This window comes from Thamnophis sirtalis, unplaced genomic scaffold, assembly GCF_051295495.1.
Source record: "Thamnophis sirtalis isolate CommonGarterSnake01/CBP01778 unplaced genomic scaffold, rThaSir2_p1.2 scaffold_3, whole genome shotgun sequence".
Taxonomy (NCBI): domain Eukaryota; kingdom Metazoa; phylum Chordata; class Lepidosauria; order Squamata; family Natricidae; genus Thamnophis; species Thamnophis sirtalis.
In genome coordinates, this window is record NW_028261383.1 from 7,536,551 (window position 1) to 7,556,940 (window position 20,390).

The 20,390-nt window shown below is 37.8% G+C and overlaps 1 protein-coding gene across 1 annotated transcript in view; it reads left to right on the forward strand.

The window, feature by feature from the left end:
* Positions 1-2,407: 2,407 nt before the first annotated feature.
* Positions 2,408-20,390, forward strand: part of LOC148047092 (vomeronasal type-2 receptor 26-like) — a 34,143-nt gene continuing 16,160 nt past the window's right edge. The window contains exons 1-2 of the mRNA XM_087707741.1: positions 2,408-2,545; positions 7,379-7,591. Coding sequence (XP_087563867.1) covers positions 2,408-2,545; positions 7,379-7,591 — 351 coding nt within the window. The remainder of the gene's footprint in view (positions 2,546-7,378; positions 7,592-20,390) is intronic.

Consider the following 20,390-nt stretch of genomic DNA (forward strand, 5'->3'; position numbering starts at 1 on the left):
TGGCAAAATAGAGGCCAGGAGTGACACACATACGTGGTAGCAAGTGGCCACAGAAGAAATGGGCTGGGAGCAGGCTCCTGCTGGGTAGTGCTGTTGGTGTCACTGCCATAAGATGACTCAGTGGAAGACATCCCCCCAAAATAAGACCTGGTGCCTTTTTGGTGGCAAAAAAATATAATACCAGGTCTTATTTTCAGGAAAACATGGGTATCAATGTTCCTCTCGTCATCAGATAAGTAACTTAATTCTCCCTACAAATGATCCAGATATCACATGAACACAGGGACTCTCAACAGCTTTTTCAAAGTCCTGGGCAGTCTTTTGGGAAAGGTATTTGTAGACATTTTCAGAGATGGGAAATCCAAAGAAGCCCAATCTCATGGAACACATCCACAAGACCAATGGCCACTTCATTTCTGGGTGGATATGGCAAGAAATCAAGTCATATCTTCATCATGTTGTGTCCCTTACCACCATTTCATCTGAAGACATCACAGGCCATTACTTATTTCATAACTACAAAATAGAAAAGATCTCAAAATTCCACTTCATGCACAATCAGGTTCAATTCTGAATTAACATATGTGGATCTAATAGAAAAGAAATAATAAACAGGCGTTATTCTTAAAATTAGTCAGGGTTCAAGGGTACTGATTACTTCCTTGACATTAGAACATAGCAATGGAGTTAAATATTATCAACCTAGAATGTCACAAAACTGCATAGGTCTGGGTGACCTATACAGCAGTCTCTGGAGACAAGAAACTATGTTGAAGGACAGTCGAAGTCAGTTATCTAGATATTCAACTATCTTCCTCCAGCAACACTTTCTGAACATGTCCTGACAGGGAGGACCAGAACTGTTACAGAACAGTGCTCCTTGGGGTATAACTATGTTTTTTTCACTAACATGCATTTCTCCAGCTACCTGTCTGCACATGGAGCTTCTCCCTATAATTATCACCAGCTCAGCCTTTGAGAACTCTTGCTACTTCTCCAGTGGTTGCCTTTGATACAAAGATCAGACTGAAAGCAACATGGAAGGAATTTTGCATCAGAAAAGGATAAATTATACTGGCTATGCTGGGTATTTTGTCCAAGATTTAGGACAGGTTGAGTTTGTGTTGTCTCATGTCCATGTGAAGCTCAGTTTGTCTCTATCTGAACCAGGAAAGCCCTGGCATTTCCATCTTGTGAGAGTGCTTTGGATTCTTCAAAGTCTTCTTGTTGTTAAGAAACAGAGAAGTGAGTGATTCAGTCAAACAAGAAATGGATCTCCTGCTTTTGCTTCTGATGCTGTTGCACTCTGTGAGGCTCAGAACCAAATGCCCCCCAACTTTAAAGCAACAGGCTATAGGAAATCCATGGAACTTTTACAGGCCAGGTGACCAACTCATTAGCGTGTTTCTCACGGCAAGAAAATTTTCACTTCATCCATTACAATTCAGTGGGGCTCCTTACACTTCTTTTCCACAGTAAGTCATTCAGTGTAATAGAATCGTATCCTCTCCATTTGCACTTCTATCCTTCTTCCTTCCTTCCTTCCTTCCTTCCTTCCTTCCTTCCTTCCTTCCTTCCTTCCTTCCTTCCTTCCTTCCTTCCTTCTTATTTCACTTATTCATAGGTTGCAGGACATATGCAAGTTTTTGAATCATTTTGATAGGTAGAGCTCCCCTTTTTTCTTTTATCTTGTGGGAGAGAATCAAATGTAAGAACAAGAAAGAAGAAACTCTAAAAGAATCCAAGAAAGGAAGACACAGAAATCTAGAGGATCTTCTTCTCTTCTCACTGTCATGAGTTCATCCCCTGCATACTGATTTTTTTTCTTTCATGTAGTGATTGTACTTGCCTCTGCCAGCCCAAATGAAATACTTGCTCCTTATAGAAATAAGGATGACTTGTTTCCAAAATTGCTGGCTCACTTATTATGAACCATGTTCTTGCTTTTATGGTGGTTCTACTTTAATGACTCATTGAATCCTGGTTATTTGACAAATGAAATTCAGCAAAATAACAATCACTTTGTGATTCTTAATGCTAGTAGAAGACGATTTCCATCCCATCTTCTCACACTCGTAAAAATTAAATGGGGATGGGCAAACTATCATTTGCCTCTGATTTTGGATCTGACAGAAGACCTAAGACTGAACAGGTTTCTGGAGACAAAAAGGAATATATGTGAAAAAAATGATGATGATGATGATGATGATGATGATGATGATGATGATGATGATGATGATCTTTTTTTTACAGTATGATATCTTTGGGCCCTGGATGTACCCAACGCTTCATTTTTGCTATTGAAGTCATTAACAAGAATGACCAACTCCTGCACAATCTCACACTGGGTTACAACATCCATGACAACTATGATAACACACTTGGCACTTCAGAAGTTTTGCTGGACATGCTTTCTACTGGAGAAGCCAATGTTCCCAACTACAGCTGTGGAAGGCAGGACAGTCTTTTGGCTCTTCTTGATGCAGCTGACAGTGACATCTCCATTCAGATATCAACTTTAGTAGGAACCTACAAAATCCCACAGGTTTGTGTTTGTGATTCCCTACCTGGTCAAGTGAAAGGAGTGGTGATGGGTGAAACAATAAATCCAAACATATCTTATCTACAGAACCCAAGAGCTGCTTTTCACCATGGCCATTATAGGTGTCATGGCTGGCAATTGGGATTCACAATGGAGAGATGGCAAGGATGAGAACAAACATATTGTCTCATGAAAACAACCTCACTGCTTTGAAGGTTTCTGCTACACGTTTGTGAGATGAGGAGAGACTCTGTATTCAATCAAAGGGTCTTTTGTACAATAGGAAGGTGGAGCACTAATGGGAAGCTCACATTTTCTTCATTATCTTAGCCAATATAATGGTATTTCCAATGGTGAATAAATCTCAGATATGCGAAAAGAGTCCCAAAGGTTTATACTACCTACTGTTGAAAAATCTAAACGTCTTACAGACTTATAATGAAAACTAGCATTAATTAGCCAAGTAATTAAACATTAATTAAACATTAAGAAATCAATTCTTAAAATAGTTTAAAATAAATAAGAAATTACAAGTGTATTAGTCAACTTGTCAACTATTTTACATTGATAGATTCATGATCAAATTCATCATAAAAGGCTAGAAGAGCAATAAAGCCTCTGGAGATGATTTTTACTGGCTGAACTATTCAAAAATATTCTGGCTGGTGTGGCCTCTGTTAGCAGGCTTATTTACACATATAAATAATACCTGTCATATCCAGTTGGGTGGAAGATGGCAATATTATTAAAAAGGATATGAAAAGCATCCTAGTAGTTACTGATCCTTTGGTTTAATAGATTTTATGGCAAAAATAAATGCTAAGCTCCTCTTGAGTAGAGTTGAGTGTGAGTGGATGACAACCACACTCCTTACATAAGAAGAAGCCAGCTTTAGACATAGATCATTCACTACTGATTTTGATTTGAACCATCTAATTACAAAATATGTCAGGGGAAACAATGGTTTGCTTTCTTTATAGATCTTAGTGCAACATTTAGCATAGCATAGCATAGAATTCCTAAAAAGAAAAAAATACATTCATCAATAATATATGATACAACACTTAGTGATAGTTATAGGTTACTAAATAAGCAATCAAATTGTACTAGGAAACATAAAAAAATAGAAATCATAGAAATACAAACAACAAGGTTATACTCACAAGTGGTAGGAGATAAGTAATAGGAAGGATGAAAAGAATAATAATAATACAGTAAATAGTTTGACAGTCTTGTGGAAATCAGTTGTTTAGCAGAATGATGGCATGCAGAGGGGAAAAACTGTCCTTGTGTCTAGTTGTTTTGATGTGCAATGCCCTATAGTCTGGTTTTGAGGTCAGAAGCTGAGACAATTTATGTTCAGGATGTGAGGGGTCGTTAGATATTTTCACAGTCCTCTTTTTGACTCCTGCAGTATACAGGTCCTCAATGGAAGGCAGGTTGGTAGCAATTGTTTTTTCTGCAGTTCTAATTATCCGTTGAAGTCTGTGTCTGTCTTGTTTGGTTGCAGAACCAAACCAGACAGTTATAGAGGTGCAGATGACAGACTGAATAATTCCTCTGTAGAACTGAATCAGCAGCTCCTTGGGTAGTTTGAGCTTTCTGAGTTGATACAGAAAGAACATTCTTTGCTGTGCTTTTTAGATGGCATCTTTTATGCTGGATACAGTAAACAAAGAAATATTATAGAGGAAATTGATTGCCCTGAAAGGAAACACTGATCAAAGCCCTTTCTATAGGCATGTATTTCCGATTACATTTTTGGCTCAATGGGAAGAAAAATCAATATTTATCAAGGGGAAAGTGAATGGTGCATATTTGAACTATTTTTATTCAATCTAGACATTGACTTACCTGCACTTATGAATGCACCTGAAATATTGAAATTAAATTAGATAAGTAGCTAACAATGGACCTTCCAAATTAAGTATTTAAATAAAGGAAACCTAAACATTTTTAGGGGGTATTTTCCTGGCAGGTTTTGAGCATCTGAACACAATAGTTAAACACTGAAAGTAAACCTACTCACATATAGGGAACAATCCTAGCAATTACTGGCCCATTGCTTAATACATATGTGGCAGAAATAAATAATTTCTGTAGCTCTAATATAGAAGATAATACATCTATTATTTGACTGAAAACTATATTTGGAAGAGAGAAATCAGTACCTTCGATTACACATTAGATGAGCAACTTATTGTGACACTTACATTAAAATAAATATATTTTCTGTATGTTCACAATTCAGAATAGAATTTTGAACATAATGTAATTCAGAATTATGTTCAGGACATAGTTCAGAATACTTCTGAATTATTCACAACAGAATTGTTCATTTGAAATCTGCATAAGTGGGTGTGATTGTGGTAAATTATAGGCATACTACATGATACTACATGATATGAATTCTTTATTCTTATTCTTTTTAACTTAATTTGTTTCTTCAATTCCATTATACATATGTTTTCTATTTTATTTATTCTTATGAATATCCTGTATTTTACATTCTGTATCTTGGTATGGCCTAATGGCTAATAAATAATAAACCAATCTATTTTTTTAATTAATATTTCTAATGTGTTGATGAGAACCATGTTGGATTTATTAAAAATTAAAATGTTGTACTTGATCTGTTCCCGGTATAACACAGCATTCATTACTTTCTCAGATCTCTTATGCAACTTCTTCACAAACTCTGAGTGATAGAAGTCAATTTCCCTTTTTCTACCGGATGGCCCCCAAAGAAGGGGTCCACTACCCAGCAATTGTCCAAGTGCTCCTCCATTTCAGATGGACCTTGGTTGGTCTCTTTGCTTCAGACACAGAGGAAGGACAGAATTCCATGAGGGCTTTGACTCCTATACTTGTCAGGAATGGAATTTGTGTTGTTATATCACAATTCTTCACACCCACCACATCTATAGAACCCCTAAGGGGTCCAGTTTCTAAGTGGAGACAAGTTAATGTCTTTGTTTACTTTATCAGAATTGGTACCATCTTAGATGCAATTCACCCCATCCATTTATCACTTGATAGCTTGCCAGGACCTATTGAAGGAAAAATCTGGGTCATCTCGACCTTTTGGGAATGGAAACTAGAGATGAATGAACTTTACAAATACATCCATAGTATCTGGACCTTTGTTTATCAAAGAAAAAAAATGCAAAATGAAAATGCCTTGGAATCCTTTTTCTTTGGGGTACCCCAATTTCAAGATCGCTGTTTTCACTGTTCTTCTTCAAAAGATGCCTTTTCTGTCAAAGGCCGGAGAAGATGCATACAGAAAGCATCAGTGGAGACTGAAGAGTTAATAGACTGTATCTTGGTTCAAAACGACCACAATTTTTACAGTATTGTTAAGACTCTGGCCCATGCCTTGAATGCTGCATATTCCTCCAGATCCAGGAGGAGAAGGAAGGAGGGTGAAGCAAGTTCGGTGGCTCCAAGGATATGGCCATGGCAGGTACAGGTTCTCAACATGGAACTATCTAATTTAATTCATTTTAGGAAGAAATCAAAAGGATAATGAGGAGAACCATCAACCCTGAAGTTGGTCAAACTATGGTCATTTTCGTTTTGTAGCTTTTCTCTAGAGATTTCTCTTCTCATTGCTTCAGGGATGACATATCCTGCAGCAAAGGGGACAGGGAGGGGGTTGTAGAGATATCTGGGGTGCCATAGCCAAAATGAAATCCTTTCCCCTGGGAATCAAGGACATTGGTGCAGGTATTTGAAAGGTGGAAACTGAGGTCACCTAGCAACTGGACTACATGCTGATATATATACTTTGTCTAGTCCTAGTAGCTAAATATCAAATATTTACTTGTGCACTTCTCTCTATCATGAAATTTTACATATTTTTGTGAAAGCTTGATATTTTTGACATACATAAAAATAACTTAGTCTACAAGTTGGTATACATATTGCATCACAAACTCATGATTTATAAACTATTCCTATCTATATTAATCAAAATATAGAAGAAGTAGGGTTGTTAATTCATAATGATATGATGCAATATTTATACCAAGACTAATTGCATTTATAACTTTCTAGTTTCATGAGCAACATTCAAAAATAATTTAGTCCAATTTTAGGACAGTTTTATTCATTAAATTATCACACCATCCAGGGCTCACTTAAATTGGATTCCTAATCATCAAATCAGGAAGTTGTTAATACCTTGTTGAAACAAAGTCATATTGCCAGCATTTCCACAATCTATTAAGAAAATACAATGCCATGTGAGATTGACTTTTGAGACAGGGAGAAGAGATGCTAACAAATGATCAAATAAGATGGGTGCAGCCTACATGTATATAACAGGTAGAGAAAGAAACTCAGAAAGGAACTCAGAAAGGATCCTCTTCAACTTTTCAGGTTGTAAAAATAGTTGGTGGGAGGTTTATACTTACAGATTCTGTTACTGTAGCCTTACAATAATATAGAATTAGCTCATCTGATTGTTGATTCACCAGGCAACTTTATTCTTCAAACCTATATAGTGTCTGATAACTCACTGATTGTTTTCCAGGAATTTTTGAATAATATTTTCATTTGTTGAATTTATTTGTCCCCTGCTCTGGAGTGTTCCCTATAACTGACAAATTTCGCCAATGATATATTGTGAATGTATATTTTGTCAGCATATGATTGACAAATGTTGCTGAACCTTTATTTTCACCTTTGAAAAGAGTGGTAAGATTTGTTTTCCCAGCTAAGAATGTTTGCAAATTAGACAACTGTAGAAGATAGATTCACATGTGAAAAGGCCATTTGAGATAAGGAACCAAGGTTTTTTGCTCTTAAAATTCCTTGATGTTTTCAATCTAGTTCCATCCCTTTCTGAAGAAGAATGAATTGTGTAATCTTTCCCATCTGAACCTGTACCTGGACCAAAAGGGAGATATAGCAGCAGATCTGAATATCATGAGCTCGGTGATTCTCCCTGAGGAGGATCCCACTGAAGAGCAAATAGGGAGCTTCGAAAGACAGACACTTATTGTCAACCAAGATGTTATCTCACGGCTAGAGCTGCTCAACAAGGTGGGAAAACTCTCAGTGTCTTTTCTCTTATTTTCCAAAGGCTTAGGACCCAGATCAAGTGGGCTAAGCCTGGCCACCAAGGTGGATGATCACTGAGAATTTAATATGGGGAGTAGTAACCTGATTTTTTCTTAGACTGCTTGTGAGGTTTCAGTACTACAGACCAAGGTATTCTTCAGATGCTATAATATGGATCACTGTTTTAAGCTGATTCAGTTATGTCCAACATGGGATTCTGGGTGATTATATTTGAGGACACAGATCATGGCCCTTTTGGTTCCCCTCTGAAATCTTGTACTACCATAAAACTGGTGATGGGGTTCATGGTGCCGATAGCCTCAGGTTCACTCGTCACTCATCCTCAAATAGAAAATTAGAAGGCAGTTCTTCTGACCAGTGCCTGAGTTCAGGTGTGGACTGTACCAGATGAAATTGAATCTAGACTGGAGGAGGTACTGCTGGTCCCAGTGAGAAATAAGCTTTGGAATAAGAATTCAGCTCATCCTGGTTGGGGAATATGCCCCTTGAAAGAGAAGATCCATAGTCAGTGATGTTTTAAGTAGTTCAGATTTTGACAAAGTTACCCATGTTTCTCTTTCACCCTTTCACCAAAAAACCTTTTATCCCTAGGAAGGAGGCCCAGGTTTACATGAAATGAGAATTACTATTGATGTGAGATAGGAATCCAGTTGTTGTCATGTAATGCTTGGGTCTTTTTTCGATTCCAAAACTCCAGACTTCATGAAATAGAACATTCCTTTATTGCAATCAGATATGTCAGATGTAAAAGGAGGAACTAAATGAAGAAACTGGCAGTTTCTTACAGCTTGTATTTGTATCTTATATGTCTTACAGCTGCTTGGAACTAGTTAGAGATTTTATATTTGTCTAAGTAAAGCCCATAGACTACTTGGGTAATGTTCATGTCTATATGCATTTTTCATGTATATTTTGTTTGATATTACTAGTCTCTGCCTCAGTCCAAATGTGTGGAAAACTGTCGTCCTGGATTTTTCAAGCGGGTTCGAGAAGGCGAGCCAGTTTGCTGCTATGACTGTGTTCCTTGTCCAGAGGGGACCATTTCTACTCAGGAAGGTGGGTAACACCACAGAAAAGTGTACTGGATTAAACTAAAGCATTTTGATCAATGTGCATTTTAAAATAGACGCTTGACTACTTTGTTATTCTGAATTTTCAAGGTACCTGATTTATTCTATAATTGGGAGGAATAAGAAAAAGATCTTGGAAGAGATAGAGGGACAGGTAGAGCGGGCCAATTTATTTCTGTCAGAGGAAACCTCACTTCTACCTGTCAGTTTGGAAGGGCCCTGCCATGTCCAACCTTCTTAGGACCATCTGATTTTTTTAAAAAAATTGAGGAACGATTTTAGATCAATGACTTTTGCTCACCCCAATCAACTTTACATTACACTCCAAACGATACATCCAACAATTGTTCAATTAATCAATTAATTATTGTGAAGATCATAGAGACCTACATAAGCAGAAATTTCTAACTGGGAGGACTATGGAGGGCAAACAGTTGGGTTCAAGAGAAAATCAAATGGAGGATTCACCATAAAATCCATGGAAAGTATATCAATGTAAAAGGAGGGATAAAATCCACCTCTTTCTTCTCCAATGCACTAACTATCCATGGTATGGATTAAGAGATAAAACACAAATGTTGTTTATAGCTCAGTTCAATAATTTTGGGTTCAGCACAGCCATCATCGTCATGGATTCCTTGGTAGGATTGTTACAGGCCTTCCAACTTCTTCTTATCTTTACAATTTTCTTGGTTATTAAATAGTAAAATACAAACAATTACCACAAGTACAAGAAAGAATTCAGTTTTGCTTCCAAAAGAAGACAAAATGTCTTTCACACACTGTTAGGATTAAAAGGAATGAGACCTATCTGAAAGGAAAAGAAACAGAGAACTAATAAAAACAAATAGCACCTGAAATTTAGAAATAGGCCAGAAATAGGCCAGAATGAAACTGCAAGCACTGTGTTGAGTATCCCTATGTTTGATCATATTATATTTTTGTTCTATAAGCTACCCAGACTCCCAATTGATTTCAAATTGCTATTACATTAAATTCAACTTTAGAGTCCTACCTTGAATAAGATCAGGGGACTTACTCCTCTGGGGACATCTACTTATCCATCCATAACAATTATATGTCTGTTTCCTGAAACATTGCCACCTTGCGGGGCCTTGGAAGCATTCCATTTTGGTTTCACCTCCTACGATACTGAAAACCATCTCCCTTGAATTCAAACAGGCCCTCATCCTTCTGAATTTCTGGAAATCTAGATTTTCTCCCAGGAATTGGGATGAGATGATGTTATTTTTATTCCTATTTATCATTTATTATGGTTTTCAGTATCAATTCCCATCCAAAGAAGGTCTTTCTGAATATGTGGAAGGATAGGCTATAAAAGAAATATTTTTTCTGTTTTTTCAGATACTGAAAAATGCATCAAATGTCCAGATGATCAATATCCAATCAAAACCCGAATCCAATGTATCCCCAAAAGAAGGAACTTTCTGTCCTATGAAGAACAACTAGGCATCATCCTCGTCTCTGTTGCCCTAATCTTGTTCCTAATCACAGTCTTTATTTTAATCATATTCATTAAATATCTAGAAACTCCCATTGTCAAAGCCAACAACCGGGACCTTTCCTTCATTCTCCTGGTCTCCCTCCTGCTTTGCTTCTTGGCTTCCTTTTTCTTCATTGGACAACCGAGAAAAGCAACATGTTTTCTCCGACAAATGGTATTCAGCATTGTCTTCTCAATAGCTGTGTCTTGTGTATTAGCCAAAACGATTACAGTGGTGCTGGCGTTCCTGGCCACAAAACCAGGAAACAGGGTGAGAAAATGGTTGGGGAAGAGTTTGGCCAACTCCATCATCCTTTCTGGTTCTGCTGGCCAAACATTCATCTGTGCCCTGTGGTTGGGTGTTTCTCCTCCATTCCCTGACTCTGATCTCCACTCTCAGCCTGGAGAGATCATCCTTCAATGCAATGAAGGCTCTGTTGCCATGTTTTATGTTGTCCTTGGCTACATGTGTTTCCTAGCTGTCATTTGCTTCATTGTGGCTTTCCTGGCTAGGAATCTCCCTGGGGCTTTCAATGAAGCTAAGTTGATCACCTTCAGCATGCTAGTTTTTTGCAGTGTCTGGATATCCTTCCTGCCCACCTACCTGAGTACCAAAGGAAAGTCCATGGTGGCTGTGCAGGTTTTCTCTATTTTGGCCTCTGGTGCTGGGCTACTTGTCTGTATCTTCTTCCCTAAGTGCTATATTATCATCCTTAGGCCAGATCTAAACACTAAGGAACACCTAATTATAAAAGGAGGGAAATGACTATGAAATTGTCTCTGGGGCTCATAATATTTAATTATCTGTTGCAGTTCTTATGGGTTTAATCATCTATAAACTATGCAAAAGAGCCAACCAACCATCCCAAGAGGAACAAAATGACCTAAGCACCTCTCCACCAGCAAACAGCATCCAGATCAACATACATTAATTCAGGGTTAACATCAGACCAAAAATCAAGTAAATAATACCTCAATCAAGAAACTGCCAAAGAGTAAACAGCAAACAGTGCAACCAAAGAATATCTAAGACCAACATTGACAGGGCAAGCCACCAGAATATAAACTGACAGCAAATCCCACTTCTTTAAAAAAAATAGTTTTAAATTTTATTTACAAACATGTAAAATACACACAGACAAAACTTAGATGTATACCACATTTACACAATACAATACGAACAGGATCTTCCTGTTCATTCTAATAGCAATTGCCAATCAATATCACTCCCCTTATATTGTTTTCCCTTCTATTATATTTCATTTGTATTTCACCATTCTTAACTCTCTTATCTTACTCCTCTGTCTGCTATATTGGTTGATTACCTCTAGTAAGTTTGAATCACTTGGATACATATATATGTGTTAATTCTCCTTAACTACTATTTTTGGGCTTTGTTGTCTTCCTTCATTAATCCTTGTTTCTTTCCTCCATCCACCTATACCATTTATGCCATATCTGGTAGTATTCTGTTTCTTCTTTTCCCTGGATTTATTTTGTTAATTTGTCCATTTCAGCACAGTCCATAACCTTTCTTATAATTTCATCTTCGCTTGGAATTAATTTGTTTTTCCATTTCTGGGCAAAGGCAATCCTTGCCGCCATAATTATATGTAATATTAAATACTGAATTTCTTTTTTATATATATTTCATAGTCATTATTCCTAATTAAAAAAACTTCATGTTTCCTTTCTATTTTAACACCTGTTATTACCTCTAGCCACTTTTTTATTTTTTTCCAAAAAAATGTAGCCTCCTCACAGGTCCACCATAAGTGGTAGTATGTTCCATGCATTGATTCACATTTCCAGCATTTTGTTGAGATTTTAGCTAACCTTGTTGGTGCCAGGTGCCATCTGTAAAACATTTTGCACTGATTTACCTTGTATGCAACTGTTAGTGTCATTTTAAGTTTGTTCCCCAAAGTGTTTCCCATTTATCCAATTCAATATTATAGCCAAATTTCTGTGCCTATTTTATCATTTGTTCTTTCACAATTTCCTCTTCCATTTTATGCTTCAGGAGAAATTTATATTTTCTCCCTATCATCTTTCTATCCGAGCTATGAATTATTTTATACAATTTGTGTGATTCTATTTCGATGTCATATATTTTCGTATCATTATTGTGTTTAGTTTTGATTTGCAAGTAGGTTAGCCAGTCAACTTTCATGTTTGTTTTGCCAATTCTTCAATTGTTTTTAAATTTCCCTGTCCATCAGTTATGTCTCTGTATCTTAGCATTTTATTCATATCTATAAAATTTGGATGGATCGTACTTTCTGTCGGTGATAGCCAATTCGGGATTTTCACATACTGGATTTTTTGATTTTGAGCCGGTTTTTCAATAACGCTGTTCTAATTAAATGTTTTTGAAAGTATTTGTGCATTTTATTTTTATCATCCCATAGGAATGTATGCCAACCTGCTTGCAAATCATGGCCTTCAAAGGTCAAAATTCTTATATTCTTTAGCTCTATCCAATCTTTCTCCCATGTTATTGTTACTGCTAATGACTACAATTCCCAATTTGGTAATGCTAAACTTCCCCTCTTCTTGCTATCTTGCATTGACTTTAGTGTAATCCTCGCTTTTCGTACTTGCCAAATGAACCTAGCAGTTATTTTGTTTAATTCTTGAAAGAAAGTTTTACCTGGGTTAATAGGTGCGGCTTGCAACAAGAATAAGATTCTTGGTAAAATATTCATTTTGACTGTGGCTATACATCCCATTATTGATAGCTGAATATTTTTCCAGCTTTCTAAATCTTTCTTTATTTGTGTCACTAGTTTATTATAGTTATCGTCCTTAATTATGGAAGATACCCAGATACCCAAGTATTTCACTTTCTTAGTTATTTGCATTCTAGTTGCTAATTCCAGTTCCTCATCTTGCTGTTTTGTCATATTCTTGGTTATCATTTTTGTTTTGCCTTTATTGATTTTTAATCCTGCCACTTTGCCATAATCTTCTAATTTTTTAATTAATTTCAGACTGGATTCTAATGGATCTTCTAGAACAAATATTAAGTCATCGTCTTAAGCTTGGGCCTTATGTTCTTCGTTTTTGAGTCTCAAACCTTTTATTCACTGGTCTTCCTAATGTCATTTAATAAAATTTCCAGGGTTAACAGCAAAGGAGAGAGGGGGCACCCCTGTCTGACTCCCTTTTTTATTTTGATCTTCTATATTAGTTCTCCGTTCATCAGAACTTTGGTTGTCTGACTGTTATAAAGTTTTTCTATCATTTTTGTAAATTTTCCTCCCAGTTTCATCCTGTCTAATAGTGTTATTATAAATTTCCAAATTACATTGTCGAATGCTTTTTGTGCATCAAGGAAAACCAGTACCATTTGTTTTTCTGGATGCACCTCATAATATTCTATTATGTCTAGGATGACTCTCGTATTATTTTTAATGTTTCTGTGAGGTAAAAATCTGTTTTGGTTCATTTCGGCTAACGTTATTGGCCTGTTTATCTCCTCCCTTTGTTCTTTTGAGATTGGTGTTATTTTTTCTGTGTTTAAATAATGTTTTATCTTGATTTCCTCCATACTAGCTTGCACGTATAGTTTTGGGAAAGTATTTATGAATAATATGCTTCTTTTCTTCCACTTTGTATTGAATTCCTCCCTCATCATCTTTTCAAAACTTTACTGAATTTAGAAAAATATCCAAATACAAAACTGCAAGGAAAACAAATTGAAAAGAGAAAGGAGAAGAGGGGTCAGAGAAAAAAAAGCAAAATTGCATACAAGCAGGGGATAAAAGGGACATGGTGGCTCAGTGGCTAAGACACTAAGCTTGTTGATCAGAAAGGTCAGCAGTTCAGCGGTTCGAATCCCTAGTGCCATGTAACAGAGTGAGCTCCCATTACTTATCCCAGCTTCTGTCAATCTAGCAGTTCAACAGCATGTAAAAATGCAAGAAGAAAAATAGGAACCACCTTTGGTGGGAAGGTAGCAGTGTTCCATGCACCTTCAGCATTTAGTCATGCCGGTCACATGTTTGAGTTTGAAACAGAGATGAGCACCTCCCCCTAGAGTCAGGAATGACTAGCACATATAGGCAAGGGGAACCTTTACCTTTAGTGGAGGAAGCTATCAGTAGAGAGTCAACCATTGAATACAACTATCTTTTGAACTAACGAAAATGGTTACATGTTGTACATTTGTAGTCATAAATAGTTCTAGTCATCAAATTCCAAGACTGACATTCAATTTCTTTCAGTTTCAAGCACTTGTCTGCAGTTTTTCCAGAGCCTCAACATCTTTTGTTTTTTTACGTTGTGGTGACCAAAAGTGGATGTAGTATTCCAAGTATGTTTACTTACCAAGGCATGATAAAGTGGTATTAAGATTTCCCATGATAATACCACTTTATAAGACCACACCTGGAATACTGCATTCAGTTTTTCATATCATTTGTATGGTTGGTGTTTTTTAAAGCTTCTCTAATCTGTATTAAGAGATCCACTGTCTTCCCACAATCCATTCATCACTCCTCTGCTCACAACAGAATCCCTTATGCCACCAGGCTCGAAATTTTGGGCTTGGACAACATGGAACTATGCCACCAATAGTCTGACCTAAGCATAGTACACAAAATTGTCTGCTACAATATCCTACCAGTCAACAACTACTTCAGCTTCAACCTCAATAATGCACGAACAAACAATATAACTTGAGCAACAGAGTGGTCAATGCCTGGAATGCTCTATTGTACTCCATTGTTACATCCTCAAACCCCCGCGACTTCAACCTCAAACTGTCTTCTGTGGACCTCACCCCATTCTAAGAGGTCCGTAAAGGAGGCGTGCATAAGAGCATCAATGTGCCTTCCGTCTCTGTCCTACAGGTTCCCATTTATTTCTATTCATTTCTTTTGTTCATGTTCATGTTTATACTTATACCTATTATCATGTACATGTTTGACAAACCAAATTAAAAAAAATAAAAATAAAAAAATAAAATGTATTTGTTCCTGAATGGATCCTTTAAGAGGAAGTGAGGAAAATCCTGTTCTTAAACTTTTCAACCAATAATGGTTTTTCTCTGGGAACCTTTTTATGGAAAGCCTCTAGTGAAGTTCTTCCCACATTTCATGCATTGATCTGGTTCTCTCCCCTCCCCCATAAGGATCCTTTCATGGGAAGTGGAGTCCCTTCTCACACCTGTGGGCTATAGCCCACGGAAATGGGTTACTCAAAAACAATTAAAAAAACCCTTTCCTCTGATGTTCAGATTTTTAAAAAAGATGAAATCATCAAGAGCCCTTAGAGCAAAAAAAAAAAAGGGACCAAGAGGATAATATTAAATGAAGGAGATTCATGCTAAATATTAGAAGATATTTTCTGACTGGAAGATTTCTTAACTGAGCAGACTCTGGATCATGGAGGGAAGGGGAGATTTCTTTTTTTTTTTAGCAGATTTTTTCCCCCTTCTACAACACCTTACAGTCATTACATCAACATTGTTATGTCATCATACCTGTACATGTATATAATATTTCGCTTCTATATTTACACATCTTTATACACAGTATATATATATATATATATATATATATATATATATATATATATATATATATATATATATATATATATATATATATATATATATATATATATATATATATATATATATATATATATATATGGCTTAATTAATTTTATTCTTGTTTTGCAGCCATTTGTACCAATTGTTCCAAATTTCATAATATTCCGACTCTTTATCTTTTAATTTCAGTGTTAATTTGTCCATCTTTGCACAATCCAAAGTTTTTTTATCACTAATTTGTCTGTGGGAGTATTATTTTGTTTCCAGCATTGGGCAAATGCTATTCTAGCTGTAGTTAGCAGATGTGTTAATATGTACTTAATTTTCTTTGTATATTTCCCTTTGATTATTCCCAGTAGAAAGAATTCGGGTTTGCATTTTATCTGTTCTCCTGTAATTTCTTGCACCCATTTCCAAATTTTTGTCCAATACTTTATGTTTCCGGGCAGGTCCACCATATGTGATAATAAGTCCCTTGTACTGTTTTTGTTTCGTTTCGTTTATTGGTTTTGTATGCCGCCCACTCCTGAAGGACTCCGGGCAGCTCACAATGAAACGGGGAAGGGGATAAATAAGACAATACATAACAATATTAAAATACACAACAGTCGCAAATGAAGTGGGGCTGGATACTTCAACAGCCCCCAGCCTGCCGGAACAGCCAGGACTTGCTAGCTTTATGGAAGGCCGGGAGGGTAGGGTCCGGATCTCCACGGGGAGCTTGTTCCAGAGGGCTGGAGCAGCAACAGAAAAGGCCCTCTCCCGTGGGGTCGCCAGCCGACATTGGCTGGCAGATGGGGCCCGGAGAAGGCCGAGCCTGTGTGATCGAATCGGTCTTTGGGAGGTAATTGGCAGAAGGCGGTCTCTCAGGTACCCAGGTCCGATGCCATGCAGGGCTTTATAAGTAATAACTAGCACCTTGAAGCGAGTCCAGAGACCTATGGGCAGCCAGTGCAGCTCGCGGAGGATAGGTGTAACGTGGGTGTACCTAGGTGCACCCACTATCGCTTGCGCAGCTGCATTCTGGACCAACTGCAGTCTTCGAACACTCTTCAGGGGCAGCCCCATGTAGAGCGCATTACAGTAGTCCAGTCTTGAGGTAACGAGGGCATGAGTGACTATCTGAAGTGCCTCCTGATCCAGGTAGGGTCCCAATTGGTGCACCAGGTGAACCTGGGTAAAGACCCCTCTAGTCACAGCCAACAAATGGTGATCTAAAGTCAGCTGTGGGTCCAGGAGGACTCCCAAATTGCGAACCCTCTCTGAGGGGCATATAATTTCACCCCCCAGACTGAGAGATGGAGTAATTAGCCAATCTTTGGGAGGAAACATCAATAGCCATTCAGTCTTGTCGGGATTGAGTGCAGGCTTGTTCATTCCCATCCAGACCCTAACAGCCTCCAGGCACTGGGACATCACTTCTACCGCTTCACTGAGTTGGCATGGGGCAGACAGATACAATTGTGTATCGTCCGCATATTGGTGGTATTTAATCCCGTGCCACCGTATGATCTCACCCAGCGACTTCATGTAGATGTTAAATAGGAGGGTGGACAGGACCGAGCCCTGCGGCACACCATAATTGAGGGGCCTAGGGGTCGACCTCTGCCCTCCGACCAATACCGACTGCGACCTGTCCGAGAGATAGGAGGAGAACCACCGAAGAACGGTGCCTCCCACTCCCACCTCTCGCAACTGTCTCAGAAGGATACCATGGTCAATGGTATTTAAAGCTGCTGAGAGGTGAAGGAGCACTAGGATAGAGGACTGACCCCCATCCCTGGCTCACCAGAGATCATCGATCAGCGTGACCAAAGCAGTTTCCGTGCTGTAGCCAGGCCTGAAACCGGACTGAAAGGAATCCAGATAATCGGTTTCATCCAAGGACCGTCGGAGTTGAGAGGCCACCACTTTCTCGACAACCTTCCCTACAAAGGGGAGGTTGGAGACCGGACGATAGTTGCTCAAGATGGCTGGGTCCAGAGACGGTTTCTTCAGGAGGGGTCTCACCACCGCATCCTTTAGGAGGAGCGGGAAGGATCCCTCCCAGAGAGAGGTGTTAATTATCATCTGGATCCAGCCATGTGTCACCTCCCTGCTGGTCGAAACCAGCCAGGAAGGGCACGGGTCCAATATACAAGTGGAGGGACTCACAGCTCCCATGGCCTTGTCCACTTCCTCAGGTATGAATAGTTGCAACTCATTCCATAAACTCCGCTAAAGACCTTCCCCCGGTACCTCGGCTGGTACTGTGCAATTGGAGTCCAGATCTCTCCAAATCTGAGCGACTTTATCCGTTAAATACTGGACAAATTCCTCAGCTCTACCTTGCAAAGGTTCATCCGTGTGCCACCCTTTCAGGAGGGAGCGGGTTATCCTAAACAAGGCAGCTAGGCGTGATTCAGCGGACGGAATAAGAGCGGCAAAATGAGAACATTTTGCCGCCCGTATTGCCACAAGATAGGCTCTGATATAGGCTCTCATCAGTGCTCGGTCTGACTCAGATTTACTGGCCCTCCAGTGGCGCACTAGACGCCTCTTTTGGTGCTTTTACACTTCCAGCTTTTACACTTCCAGCAGGTCGGCTTCATGTTTGGGTACATTTTAGCCAATCTTGTTGGTGGTAAATGCCAACAATAAAACATTTTGTATATATTTTCTTTAAGTGCTGCTGATTGTGTTAGTTTATAATTTGTGTTCCAAATTCTTTTCCAATCCACTAGATCTATGTTGTAACCAAAGTTTTTGGCCCACACTATCATACAACCTTTAACTTTTTCTTCTTCTAATGTTACTTCTAATAAATATTTGTAAATTTTCGTTATGAATTTATTTTCCCGCCAATTAAAATTTTATCTATTTGTTGTAATTCTGTGTATATTCTATATTCTTTTATGTCTTTTTTGTATCTCGATTGTAGTTGGAGATATGGCCACCAATCTACAGTATATTTATATTTTGCTCCTTTAATTCTTGATTTGTTTTCAAATTCCCTTGGCTGTCTAAAATTTCACTATATCGAACACATTGGGATGTGTCGTGGCTTCCATAGTGGAAAGCCATGTCAGTATTTTCATGTAATGTTTTTCTCTAATTTTATTCCACACCTGTATCAGTGCATCTCTAATATAGTATCTGTGAAAGTATTTTTGTTTCTTTTTACCCTCTTCCCATAGGAAAAAATGCCATCCCATTTGCAAATCGTGGCCCTCTAATGTTAATATTCTTTTATTTTTTTAATTTATCCAATCCCTGATCCATGTTAGTGCTGCTGCTTTATAATAAAGCTCCCAGTCCAGGAGTCCCATACCACCTCTGCTTCTGTCATCCTGTAGAGCTTTCAACTTTATTTTAATATAATAGTTATTCAATTCAGTAAAAAAAAATCCTAATTTTATGGGGATTGTTTGAAATAGGTATAATAGTCTGGGTAGTACATTCATTTTTATCTCTGCTATTTTCCCTAATAATGTTAGGTGTAGTTTTCCCCATAGTTCTAGATCTTTTTTTATTTGTTGCACTAATTTTGTATAATTATTTTCTTTTATAGTTGAGCACTTTGCAGTTAGCCATATTCCAAGATATTTAACTTTCTTTGTCACTTGCAGTCCTATTATTCTTTCTAATTCTTTATTTTGTTCAAAATTTTAATTATCATTTTAGTCTTTTCTCTATTAATCTTTAACCCTGCTACATCTCCATATTTTCCTAGTTCTCTCTGTTTCTAGTGGGTCTTCTATAATGAATACCAAATTGTCTGCAAAGGCCTGGATTTTATATTCCTCTTTTTTAATTTTAGTTCCTCTTATCTCCGAATTTTTTCTAATTCTTATTAAAAGACTTTCAAGTGTCAGGATGAAGAGCAGAGGTGGTAGTGGGCATCCCTGCCTTACTCCTTTCATTATTTTAAAGGTCTCTGTACTTTCCCCATTTAATAATATATTTGCCTTTTGGGTGGAGTATATTGTTTCTATTAATCTTTCAAATTGGTCCCCTAATTTCATATTCTTAATTTGTTGTATCATGAATTCCCAATTTAAATTGTCAAATGTCTTCTGTGCCTCCAGAAAGATGAGTGCCACTTGTTTCTTTGGATGCGCCTCATAGAACTCTAAAATATTTGCTATTATTCTAGTCTTACTCCTGATTTGTCTTGTTGGGAGAAATCCATTTTGGTCTGGATGTATATAGCCATTTAATAGTTTTTTCAATCTCTCCACTATTATTGTTGTGAATATTTTATAGTCGGCATTCAACAATGAGATTGGCCTATAGTTTTGAATCTGTTTTTTATCTGCACCTTCTTTAAATATTAATGTAATATGTGCTTCCCTTTCATCAGTGCCTCATTATACATCTCCAGCATCAAGGGTTCTATCAATTCGTTCAATTCATTGGGGAGATTTCTCAATGAGGCCTAAATGGCCAGCCTAGCTGCTTGACAATTGCCTTTCTACTCCTCCAATCTGGGATTCTATGGATTAGTCACACTCTCCCATCACATACAATTAAATGTTGAATTCTTATCTGGGAATTCCAAAGCCTTATGGAGCCCCACAGAGTTCAGGGTGATGCTCTTTTGTTCCTTTGTGTAATCAAAATCACTGTGGTTTGATTGTGTCCCTT